We start from the raw sequence: 13,438 nt of genomic DNA on the forward strand, positions 1-13,438 counted from the left end.
GTCGACGACCGATTCGAGATAGAAGGTTGGATCGAGTAGAGAGATACCGAACGAGAACAATACCGTCAAAGGCTTTTTGGCCTTTGAAAAGTTTTGTTTTTCAATTCCGAAGTTGGAGTATAGGAGTTACCATCCAAACCCAATGGCGGAAAAAAACAATCTGAGGATGGAGAAGATGCCCATGCGCACTGTAGTCCAGGGGAGGAGTCACCTATCTCGTGATACTTCGAAGACTCTTCCAAGACAACAAAGTGCAATCATCCGGACCCAACACTAGGCGGCGATCTATGCACAGATATGAATTTATATAAACACTTTGTACAATTCACTTGAATGATTATTTGTGAATTAGGCTGCATACGTAACAATGTGCATGTGGTTCCTTTATTGTATCCACATTTGATGTTAAAGGTGTTTGTTTTCCACCATATGATTTGTGATATATGAGTTGGTGGTTTTATGTTGCCAGATCTTGGATTCCTGGATATATATAAATGCTTTAATTATTGAGAATAAAAAAATAAATATATATTTTTGATATCACTCAGCATTGTTGTTTGGAAAACCCTTGGGTTGCTATTTCTAAATTAAGTGATCATAATCTTGACACTGACAAATGTGAAAGTAATATTTCGAACGATTCCTACCTGGATACTATGCTTATATGACAGATATGAATTCAGCAGCCCACATGCCTCAAACATGATACTCGTAAAAATGTGTAATCAGCACAACCACCTGTGGGTCAGACTTCGTTAAAATCAAAAGAGTGACATTGCATTAGTGACTTTTTAGAACTTGAAATTATATTGGGGCCAGTCTTCCCTTAAGCTAGATCGTCCTGGAGAAAATAAACCTTTTGCAATTACGGCAAGGATATTTCTAGTGGCCATCAATGTCAAAAGATTCAGAGGAATATGTTTCTTCCTGTGCAATTTGTGCCCAAAATAAGGATTGTCATCCACCATCAGGTCTCTTTCAAGCTTTAACTAGGTTTTTAATACCATTTGGTGGTTTACAAAAATGGCACACTGTACAGCTTTAAAATGTTGGCCCTCTGCAGCCACTTTAGCCTTACTTTTATTTGCAATCCATAGTGTAACTATATCAGTTCCATTGTTTATTGTCTCTGATAGAGGGCCACAGTTAATTACTAAACTTTGGAGAACCCTTTTTATCATTTTGTTCATTTATATACCCATGTAACCAATCAAATATCCACAAATGGGTGGACGAAAAGAGGTTAAGTCAGTCTGAAAAAGTATTTACGTTTTAACTTCTAATAAGAGTCTGCTCATCAGGTAACATCTTTATAGCTTGGCAAATTTACATACAGTAAACATCCTCATTTATCTTTGGGTTATTCTGCTTTCTACAGTCTCACAGGACATCATCCACAAATGATTGGAGGTGAGTATATTCCACCACAGGGTATCTTGACACTTCAAGATTTATTTGACCATCTACAGAGATTCATAAAAAAGCAACAAGTAGTAGTATAGGTGTGATGACTAAGAGGAACGCTTCCGCTTGTGCCTCCTATGGCATCATTTGGGAGAGCAACTCTGAGTGTGACATTTGGACTGTGTTTCAGAATTTTTGCTTTATGGTGGCCAATTTTAGAATGACTTCATGCTCCCTAATGGCCTTAAGGTGCATGAGGGCCCACAAATCGCAAACAGTTTGTGTGATAGACACCGGCATCAGAGGTAGTATTTATGTGGGTCAGTGACACTGGGATGTTTTCAACACTAGCCACATGGCTTAAGGCCAGAAAACATAAGAAACATGGTGATTTGGTATTTGTTTGATACAAATCTTTACAGAGAAGCAAAGTTGCAAGGAAATTTCAGAGGCGCTAAAAATAAGGACCTGACGTCAACAGATTCAACTGCTCTTTATATATACTCCTAATTGACATGTAACTCTGAAAGATGTCAAATACCACCACTTGCGATCAGAGAATACAGCAACAACTTCAGAATCAAGTATGATGCCAGGGAAGGCTTGCACGTAAGGAATCTGTTGAGGCAATATCTACTGGAAAACATATATGTAAGTGCAAGGTGGCATTCAACCTTTTGTGAGAGCTACACGTGGGTCTCACTAATCATAGTAAAGACAGATTATACAAATTAATAAATGGATGAAATTTACCACCTAATGTTAAACTTGTGTAGGTAAAATTCCCGACAATTGAATTAACACAATGAAAATGGATTTAGTTGACATTTATACAATTAAATCACACAGAATCTTCTAGTTAAATTACCAGCCGCTGCTGTTCCAGTAGTAGGTCTGCTTCTTCCTTCTCTCGCTTGTACTGGTACTCCAGGTCCTGCAGCCTAGTGGAAGATGGGAGACGATGTCAGCCAATAGGAATATATGCTACTCCCAATGTACCCCTTAAGTGCTCTCAGGGGCAGCCTGCCTCCACCTTCTGTATGTCAACCTACCACTGCCTCGTTCACTGTTTCATTGACATCTGTTTTTTGCCACTCTCTCACTGCTGCAGTGAGTATTTATCCTTTCTCTTTGCACATATTTTCTTGTACAATTCTCAGTCCACCTGTTTTAGACAGTTCTACAAGCAGAAAAAGCTTCAATATCTAGCAGCACCCAATTAATTAATTAATTAAGTAGGCTGAGGTCTCTGCTTGAAAGTGCATATTTGAAGAGCCAGCAACCGTTTTTTTAAAATATATTGCTTACTACCAAAAGCATGGCATTTTCTAGCACTCTCCTTTATTGGTGTTCCTATTATCCATTTTAAAGGTACTCAATTGATCAATGTAAGGATTAATCAGCTGCAACAGATGTCTATTTAGGATGGATGGTGATTTCCAGAATGGAGACTCGGCAGAACCCTTGAAGGTCAAGCTCCTTAGAGCTGCTCAAAGCCAGGAGGGCTATAGCCACTCTGCTGATGGGGAAATGCATAACTGGAGAACGCCTCAAACTCCAGTCCAATGTGACAGGACACACCTGAATGGCAAAACAAAGAATTAACAATAACAGACCCTGATAAAACATGCATGCAGGGCAAGGTACATGGCTCCAAATGTACAAGTTCAGTTTCACACTTTTTTTGGCTACATGTTTGTAGGTTTTTTCTTTGTAGTGAGCAGGAAACATAGGCATGCATACATCCTGTGAATGAAATCAAAATTGTTACTTACCTGTAGGAGTAGTTTAGCAGCTTGAAGGATTTCTTGATTGACATGCATTGAATTGTTCCACTATCTAGTGGTTGGGTCAAGTATGGTCTCTCTTTATTTTTATTTTTTTTGCTAAGTGGGCATTGATTGCCTTTTTATGGGCAAGTATAGCGCGGAAGACTTAACTCCCCTTCCAACGCATGCCACTGTTCATCACCACCCCCTTTTCTGAATCATTTTTGTCCACTATAAGCGTGGAAGGGTATACTCAGATGTGAGTCCCTAGCTCATTGCACCATCAGGATTCAAGCAAGCCGGGCCGAAGACGGCTGAAATTCCAGAAACCGGTCCCCGGTAGCTTGTTTCCTTCCCAGTATAAGAATTGGCTTGGTAGTTTGGTCTGCCCTGTTCCCATGATGCACTAGGCGCGGGTCAGACTAATTTGCATATAGCCAAGTTCTGAGCTGGGATGGTGCAGTGAGCTAAAAAACGGTGATGGATAAAGCCCTGATCTTTGGACTGGGTAAGAGTGGTCTGCTTAATTCAGACACTCTGTTCATCACCACCCCCTTTTCTGAATCACTGTTTTTAAACCAGCCTGAACCCAGACCTAATAAATGTTTCCTTCAGTCTGGATATTCAAGCTGTTTTATCACAACATTTTTTCACTCACTTTGTTATCCACCTTCACTGATCACTACTGTACTAACCATGGGTTTACCTACGGGTGGAGGAAGCATGAGAAACTAACCCAATGATGATGCTGCCACGTACCTAAAAGAGGCAGAGAACCAAGATATACAGCCACCCGAGCCTTGACACGTGATTGAGTTTTTTTTTATTGGTACTGTGAAACGAAAAACCAACAAACACTGGTGACTCAGGACAAGTGATCCGTTCCCCCATTGATTTTTTGATGATTAAAACAAGGAAGCTGAATGGATCACAACCCCTTCCTTCTCCCTCCTCTTGATTTGATATAGCACATATGAGCAGACAGGATGGGGATATGTCAATAGTCACGCCCTGCATGTCCAATGCCAACCACCCAGTTTAAGGGGTCTAGGGCAGACAAGACCTGGGGGCAAGTGAGAGTATCCTGAATTTTTCTGTCTGCAAGAAGGCGCTAAGAGGGTGAAGATCTAAAATAGGATGAAGGCCTCCGTCCTTTTTTTGGAACAAAGACGAAGTGGGAGTAACACCCAATTCCTACTTCTGAGGCAGGAACCCTCTCTATGGCCCTTTTGGCAAAAAGGTCAGTATTTCTTGCTGAAAGATAGGCAGGTGGTTCTCCGCCAGCTGCCCTGATAGTGGAGAAAGAAGGAACAGGGTGGAAAGAAAAGGGAAAAAGTAGCCTTAAAGTCCAATTTGGAGTATTCATGTGACTTAAGTGGTGGCCTGGCACCCTTAGAGGAAATATCCGATTCTGCCTTGAACAGAGAGGCTGAGCCCGGGCAAGGACACACTAAATTCGTTTTGTGGCTATTGATGGAGGAGGGAAAATGGACTGACCTGCATGTTGTTCTTGCTGTTCTGGCAGTTGTCTTTGAGAACTGTGGTGGCCTTGGTCACGACAGGGCTGAATGGCCTGCTGGGCTAGTGGAGGGGTCTGGTGTAGACGAGACTGATAATCATGAACATAGCAAGAGGGCGAAATTGTTGGTGGAATTTTCTGGTGGGGGCAAAAAGATTGTTAAGGATCTTGCTATGGTTCTGCTTACATTAAACCGTTCCAGGGCTCAATCCGACTTGCCACCTAAGAGGCGAGAGCTGTGAAATGGCATGTCTATCAGAGATGCTTGGACACCCCTAAATAAGCCTATAGACCTCATCCAGGCATGGCACCGAAGTGCCAAACTGGAACCTACTGTTCATCTTAAGCAGTCGTCGTGTCCAAGCCAGAACATAGTATGAATTTCGCTGAATAACTATCACCCTGAATAGCTTGAGTGAGGATGCCCAAAGGTCATCCAGGCCACACAGTCATTAAACTTTGTGCCATCATGTCCCAAAGGGCATGGGAGTAGCGGCCTAGAGGACAGGTGGCGCTCACTGATCTCAGAACAAGATTCATAGTGGAGAAAATTTGCTTGCCCTATGTCTCTAATCTTTTTGACTCAGGATCAGGCAGGGTGGTAGCAAAGGAGTTGGGACTTTGACCCTGATGATGATCTGTTGCGGAAACAACTTTAGTAGTTCATTTCAACTGGTCGCGGCGTGAAGTCTTCTTTGTTGACAAAGTTTGGCTTTTCTGTCCCATAAGGCCTTCTGGCTCATTTCGGAGCAGCTATCATAGGTCCTTAAGTTGAGCTCAGACCTCAGGCAAAAAAGCCAAACTTCATGAGGGGCGGTCACAGACATCTGTTTTCAAAAGGCCCTACATGTCTTGTACTCTGCAGTCTTAGGGGGGGCATTATCCCTTGCACATTGGGGAAGAAAATAAGTTACTTACCTGTAACTACGGTTATCCAGTATTGGTATCTTTCATAGAATCACATGCCTGAATCATTCCCCGTCACTGAGGCAGGAGTCCCACGGTAATAATATATAGAAAAGCAGTACCTTCGAATTTTTTTTGTAGTAGGATGACAAGACTATAGGCCCCAAAAGGCCCAAAACTTAGCAGCCTATCTACCTCATTATATGAAAAGAACTGAAAAGGAGTTCCAACCAATCAGCTGTCAGCACCCTCTAGAACCTTCCCAGCAGAGGCAGTTCTCCTCAGATTTTCCCAGCACAAGTGAGAAGTATGTATCCCTAATAAAGAACTGCTCTGCCGGGGAGGAGGGTGGGTGCATGTGAATCTATGAAAGATATCAATACTGGATAACCGTAGTTACAGGTAAGTAACTTGTTTTCTTATCCAATATTAGGGAATCGTTCATAGATTCACATGCCTGAATCAGAATAGCAAGCAGTAAAACCATATCTGTCGTTTGCGGAAGGTGGGAGACAAAGCGTAATTCTACATATCCCCCACTCAACCGTAAGGTTATAGAGCACTAGAAATGTAACTATACATATATGCAGAAACCTTCTGAAAGAAAATAATTATATTCAGATAACATAGTTCATATTAAAAACAGCATTTGAAAAGCAAAACATTACAGTATATCATGCATACTCTTATGTCATGAATATAATGTGAGAGACCTTTTAAAAGTCTAACCTTAATGAAGAAGATGCTGCAGCACCGCTTGTCCCACTGCTGCATCATCCTGTGATGCCGACTGCAAGCAGTAATGCTTTGTAAAAGTGTGGACACTCTTCCATGTAGCAGCTGGGCAAATGTCCTCCAGCGTGACCCCAGCAAATAAGGCTGTCGACGCCAACATCATTCTGGTGGAATGTGCTTCAACCTTTCCGACTAAAGGTCGGTTAGCTTTTTCGTGACAGAATTGTATTACTGAGGATAACCACCTGGCTATCGTGGCTTGTTCTAGCATGACCTGACCATAAGCAATAAATAACTGGTTAGATTTTCTTATGTCTTTAGTTTTTTGAAGACAGAACTTTAGACATCGTTTCACATCAAGAGAGTGTAGGGCCTTTTCTGCCGGTGTGACAGGATCCGGGAAAAAAGTCTAACTTTACGGGCTGGTTTATATGAAATTGAGATGGTACCTTAGGGATGAACTTCGGATTGGTTCTCAGGGTGACATAGTCTTTAGAGAAATGAAGAAAAGGCTCGGAAATCGTGAAAGCTTGAATCTCACTAACTCTCCGGGCTGAAGTAAGAGCTAGTCAAATAGACACTTTCCAGGTTAAAAACTTTAGTTCAGCTCTGTGAATAGGTTCGAAGGGCCTCCTCATTAACTGGGACAAAACAATATTGAGATCCCATTCAGGAGGTGGAGGTCGGATTGGAGGAAAAGCCTGAAATAATCCTTTGAGAAATTGCTTTATCAATGAGGAAGAGCATAATGATGGCTTGTTTGAACTTTTTCTGAATCTGGATATAGCGGCCAGATGTACTTTGATAGAAGAGAATACTAGACCTGCTTTGGCTAGCGATAGCAAGTAAGGAAGGATATCCTCAGGTGGAGCCTGGAGTGGATGAATATTATTCGCTTCAAACCAACCACAGAATCGTCTCCATTTGAAACGGTACGTTCTGATAGTACTCTGAGCACGGGCTTGAGACAGAATCTCTCTACAGTCTGAAGAAATCTTGAGATTCTTAAACTCTAAGAAGTCAGGAGCCAGGCGTGCAAGTGAAGCGATTGAGGATCTGGGTGTAAAATCTGACCTCCTTCCCTTGTCAACATTGAAATTGTCGTTCTGAAACGAATTGGAGGCTGCTGAGATAGCAGGAGAAGTTCTTGGAACCAGTACTGCCTCGGCCAGCGAGGAGCAATGAGGAGAAGAGTGCAATGTTCCCTCTTCATCTTTTGCAGTATCCTCGGTATTAAAGGAATCGGGGGGAAAGCGTATGCATAGATTCCTGACCATCTCATGGACAGGGCATTTCTCTTGACGCCCGTTGAGGAAATCTGCTGGCGTAGTACAGGCATTTGCGGTTTGGTCGTGTCGCAAACAGATCTAGAGTTGGCGTGCCCCATCTCTGAAAGATCCTGCTCACCTGATCCTGTTCCAGTTCCCATTCGTGGCAACCTGTGAGAGATCTGCGGAGGTTGTCGGCTAGAGAGTTTTGAACCCACTTCACATGCTCCGCTCTGAGGGTTATGCCGTGTTGTATAACCCACTCCCACATCTCTTGAGCCTCCTGCGAGAGGGAGAGAGATCTCGTTCCCCCTTGCTTGTTGATGTAAAACATGCTGGTGGTATTGTCCGTACGCACCAGCACTGAGGAATTTGCAATTCTCGGAAGGAACGCCTGCAGAGACAGGAAAATGGCTCTTAACTCTAGATTGTTGATGTGTCTTTGCCGAAATTGGTGAGACCATCGCCCTTGGATCTGGAGGACCTGGAGATGACCTTCCCAACCATCCATAGATGCGTCCGTGGTCAGAATGAACTCCGGAAGGGTTTGGAGAAAGGTGAGGCCCGGTGACAGATTGTTTTCTTTTGACCACCATTGAAGAGCTTGCCTCATTCTGGATGTCACCTTTATGCGATCGTCGAAAGACCCTTCTATTTGTCGCCATTGTCGGTACAATTCTTCTTGCAGCGGCCTCGTCCTGAGTCTTGCCAATGGGACTAGACTGATCGCTGAAGAGCACATCCCCAGAAGGGACAGATATGTTCGGACAGAAAGTGACTTTTTTGTTGAGATTAGTTTTGCTAGTTTTGAAGTTTGTTCTGCAGTTCCTGAGACAAGAACGCCTTGCACTGTTGGGTGTCCAGTGAAGCTCCCAGAAAGGTTAACACTTGAAGGGGTTGCAGTTGGGATTTCTTTGCATTGAGAGTGAGCCCTAGGTTTGAGAATAGACGGAGGGAGCTTTTGACCGCTTGTCTTGTAGCCTGTTTTGATGGTCCTTTGAGCAGCCAGTCGTCGAGGTATGGGAAGACTTGTATTCCCTGCGACCTCAGTGCTGCAGAAACTGGGGCTAAACATTTGGTAAATATTCTTTGTGCCGATTTCAGCCCGAATGGGAGCATCTTGAATTGAAAGTGGACGCCAGCCACTGTGAATCGCAGGTATTTGCGATGTTTGGGGTGTATAGGGATATGGAAGTAAGCGTCTTCCAAGTCCAGAGAAGCCATAAAATCCCCTTAGTTGAGAACATTGAGCACATCTGCCAACGTCACCATGCGAAAACTTTGTTTCTTCAAGAATTTGGTGAGTTTGCGCAGATCCAAAATCGGGCGCCACTCTCCCGATTTCTTCTTTATGAGGAAGAAGTGAGAGTAGATTCCCTTTCCTTTTTGTGAGATGGGAACCTTCTCTATCGCATTCTTTCAAAACATGTTTAAGGCTTCTTTGAACAGTAAGTGAAGACGAGGGGGACCCTTGGGCGGGGTTGTAGGCGGTTTCTTTAAGAACTCCAGAGTGTGTCCTTTTTCTACTAGGTCGAGGACCCACTGATCCGATGTAATGTTCCGCCATTGCTGGTAAAAGGCGGAGATCTTTGCGCCGACAGGGAGGGGAGGATGTTGGACTGGCGTCCGGCATAGCTCATTGACGTTTGTTGGAATCTGATTATTTGATCTGATTATTTGATCTTCGTCTTCCTCCCTGACAAGAGAAATTGCTGAAGGTAGATTGCCTGTATGAAGACTGGTAATGCGGCTGTTTGTACTGAGATTGGTATTCCCTGTTCTGTTGGTTGTGGTAATTTCCCCTAGAAGAAAAACCACGACCCCATGCCCCTCTAAAAGAGCCTGTCTTATATTGCAGGGTACCAAGTGATTTTGCGGTGTTGGTATCCGACTTGATGATAAGTAAGGCGTGATCTATGTGTTACCGAAGAGTGAATCCCCGTCGTAAGCCATATCTAGGATCTTTGTTTGCACTTCCAGTCTGAAGGAGGTTGCTCTGAGCCAGCCCTGCCGTCTGAGGACCGCAGTACCTGCTAACTGTCTAAAGTTAGTGTTTGCAATGTCTAGGGCGCAGTCTATTATTTCTGATGCTGCCCTCTCTCCTTCCAGCACTATTTTACGTGCTTCCTGCTGACTATCTTCCAGTATCAAATCTATGAATTCGACAGATCCGACCACATCTGTCGGTCATGGCGGGTAAGGATTGCAAAGGAATTCGTTGCTTTAATGGAAGCTGCAGCATTGGTGGAGAACTTTTTTCCTATAAGATCCAATCTCCTGGTCTCTTTGTCCGGTGGTGTTGAGATTGGAGTGGATGGATTTTCGGACCTCTGTTGAGCATCTTGAGATATTACAGAGTCCGGACGTGGATGGCCCACCAGACAAGATGGAGTTTCTGGCGGTGCTCTATACTTTTTCTCAATACGAGGAAGGACTGCAGGGATAGAAGCGGGCGTCTTCATTATCTTAAGACCTTCCTTCCAAATGAAATCTATAATGGGTATAGCCCTGGTGATCTTCCTATACCCCTCTTTGAAGTTGTGTAAAAAGCAGTCCGACTGCTCAATAGTAACGGGCAGTTCAAATCTTGTAGCACCCCTTTGCATGATATTGTGAAAGCCGCCAATGTCCTCCGGTGGAGAATCTGAGGGTTGCGGCAAGGGAGGTGAAGGCATGGGGATTATGTATTCATCCCACTGATCTGCAGGTGTGTTGTCATTAGGCAACTCGCCTTCCTCTCTTCCATCTTCATCTGAAGAGGAAGTATGAAATGCGTTACTTACCTGTAACAGCAGTTATCCAGTATTGGTGTCTTTCATAGATTCACATGCCTGAATCATTCCCCGTCGTCGAGACGGGAGCCTCCGGTAAATAAAAAAGTAATGTCCATAGACATACATAGAGAGAAAGGGTCCAAGGGTCTCCCCTTAGCAGCCTTTCCTTGTCCTTATGTAAAAAGGACCAAACTGACCTAGTCAGCCAATCAGCTCCGACCTCCCTCTAGAACCTTCCTGGGAGGAGCCTCAGTCCCTCAGATTTTCGTACGCACCCAGCTAGGTTTGGCGTAATATAGTTCCGAGAGGGAGGTGAGTCCTTCCCGGGGAGGCGGGAGGGTTGCATGTGAATCTATGAAAGACACCAATACTGGATAACTGCTGTTACAGGTAAGTAACGCATTTCTTATCCAGTATTAGGGGTGTCTTTCATAGATTCACATGCCTGAATCAGAGTAGCTAGCAATCACAGTAGCACATTTGTAAAACAGAGTTGCTCTGCCGTCATAGTAGATAATGCATATAATATCATACAATAAAGAGACAGCTTAGATAGAATATCATCAGAGCAATAATGTGCATACCTGGAAGGCGGGATGTAGGAAGGCTCACCTTACTGAAAGAGATGGCGAAGCACCGCCTGGCCCACTGCCGCATCCTTCTGGAGTTCGATATCCAGGCAGTAGTGTCTGGAGAAAGTATGCGGTGACTTCCAGGTCGCCGCCCTGCAGATGTCCAGGATTGGCACTCCTGCAAACAGCGCCGCTGACGTGGACATCGCCCTGGTGGAATGAGCGGTAACATGATCATTCAGAGGCCGGCCGGCCTGTTCGTGGCAGAAGGAAATCGCCGAGGAGATCCATCTGGATATGCTTTGCTTCGTGAGTGGTAGGCCCATTCTTGGCCTGCTGTATGCCACGAACAGCTGTGAGGATTTCCTTAGATCCTTAGTCTTCTCCAGGTAGAACTTCAGGCACCTCATAAGGTCCAAAGAATGCAGTGACCTTTCCGCTGCCGTGGAAGGGTTGGCGAAGAAAGACCTAAGGACCAGAGGTTCGTTGAGATGGAAGTCCGACGGTACCTTTGGAATGAACTTAGGGTTTGGTCGCAGTATCACCCTATCATGTCTGAATTGTAGATAAGGTTCTTGAATGGACAAGGCTTGCAGCTCGCTAACCCTTCTGGCCGAAGTTAGAGCGAGCAAGAGTGCAGTTTTCCATGAAAGGTGTTGAAGCGATGCCCTGTGAATGGGTTCAAACGGGTGTCGCATGAGCTGGTTGAGTACCAGGTTAAGCTGCCAGGTGGGGGGTACCTTCCGAGGCCTCGGGAAGGATCTGTATAGTCCTTTGAGGAATTGTTTGACTAGCCGACTAGACCACAGAGAAGGTCCTGTGATCGTTCTGGTGAACCTCGAGATTGCTGCCAGGTGGACTTTGATGGACGCATGCGCCAGTCCCGACTGGGCCAAATGCAGGAGGTATGGTAGTATTTGTTCTGGTGTGATGGTGAGTGGCCGTAAGCCCTGTTCCGAGCACCATATGCAGAACCTCTTCCATTTGAGACAGTAGGTCTTGTTCGTACTGTCCGCTCTTGCTTTGGCTAGCACATCCCTGCAGTCTTGTGGGATATTCAGGCCCCCGAATTCTCTGTGCTCAGGAGCCAGGCTGATAATTTGAGCGATTGGAGGTTCGGGTGTTGCACTTGCCCGTTGGACATCGTCAGTAGGGCTGGGTGTTGGTTCAGTCGGATCGGTGATTTGATGGATAGTCGAAGCAGATCCGAGAACCAGTGTTGCCTCGGCCAGGACGGGGCGATCAGGATCAGGGTGCATGGTTCCGCTTTCATTTTCCTCAGGAGCCGTGGAATCATCGGGAATGGAGGAAAGGCGTATGCAAAGACGCTGTACCATCCGATGGAGAACGCATTTCCTAGTGATCCTGGTTGGGGATGCCAACTTGCGTAGCACGGGCATTTCGCGTTCCTCCTGGTGGCAAAGAGGTCGATGTTTGGGACTCCCCAAAGAGAGAAGATGTGAGTGAGGGCGCTGTCCGATAGTTCCCACTCGTGGGAGAGGGATTTTTGCCTGCTCAGGGCGTCCGCGATGGTATTGTCCCTTCCCGGCACATATTCCGCTTTGAGTTGGATGTCGTGTAGTACCAGCCAGTTCCAGATCGTCTGTGATTCGCGTGAGAGCGAGAGTGAACGCGTTCCCCCTTGTTTGTTCAAATAGTGCATCGTCGTGGTGTTGTCCGTCCTGACGAGCACTGGGGATTTCTGGATGCGGGGTAGGAAGGCTTGTAGAGCCAGAAACACTGCTCTCAGCTCCAAGAGGTTGATATGGAGCAATTGCTCTTGAGAGTCCCATTTGCCGCTGATCTGTAGGTCCTGGAGCACTGCGCCCCATCCCTCTAGGGAGGCGTCTGTTGTTATCACCAGCGGTGATGCTGGGAGGAGAAACGGTAAGCCCACCATCAGATTGTGACGACTTGTCCACCATTGTAGAGCTTTTGAAATCTTCGGTGTGATCCGAAGGATGTCTTCGAATGAGCCAGTGCTTTGGGTCCATTGGCTCGCGAGTGCCTCCTGCAAGGGCCGCATTCTGAGCCTGCAGTGCGGTATGAGGAGTATGCAGGAAGACATCATCCCCAGGAGGGAGGAGTAAGTCCGAACTTTCAGGTGCTTTTTCTTTGCCACAGCCGTGGCCAGAGATAAGATCCTGTCTGCTCTTTCTTTTGAGGGGAAGGCCTTCGTGCAGCCTGTGTCTAACATGGCCCCTAGGAAGGTAATTTTTGTTGCGGGCACCATGCATGATTTCTTGATATTGAGCGTCAATCCCAGATTTTGAAAGAGATTGGTGCAGGCGTTGGAGGACGTGACCGCGTCCCCAGGTGAGGGTGCTTTCACCAGCCAGTCGTCTAGGTAGGGGAAGACTTGGTGGCCCAGTTGGCGCAGGAATGCCGCCACAGGCGCAAGGCATTTCGTGAATATGCGCGGTGCGGACTTGAGGCCGAACGGCAGTACTTTGAACTGATAGTGACGGTCCGCCACCTCGAATCTTAGGAA

The 13,438-nt window shown here is 45.5% G+C and overlaps 1 protein-coding gene across 1 annotated transcript in view; it reads right to left on the reverse strand.

Moving 5' to 3' along the window:
- Window positions 1–13,438, reverse strand: part of KIF1C (kinesin family member 1C) — a 912,154-nt gene that overhangs the window by 57,733 nt on the left and 840,983 nt on the right. The window contains exon 20 of the mRNA XM_086946204.1: window positions 2,273–2,345. Coding sequence (XP_086802330.1) covers window positions 2,273–2,345 — 73 coding nt within the window. The remainder of the gene's footprint in view (window positions 1–2,272; window positions 2,346–13,438) is intronic.

Source organism: Lissotriton vulgaris, chromosome 12 (assembly GCF_964263255.1).
Source record: "Lissotriton vulgaris chromosome 12, aLisVul1.2, whole genome shotgun sequence".
Taxonomy (NCBI): domain Eukaryota; kingdom Metazoa; phylum Chordata; class Amphibia; order Caudata; family Salamandridae; genus Lissotriton; species Lissotriton vulgaris.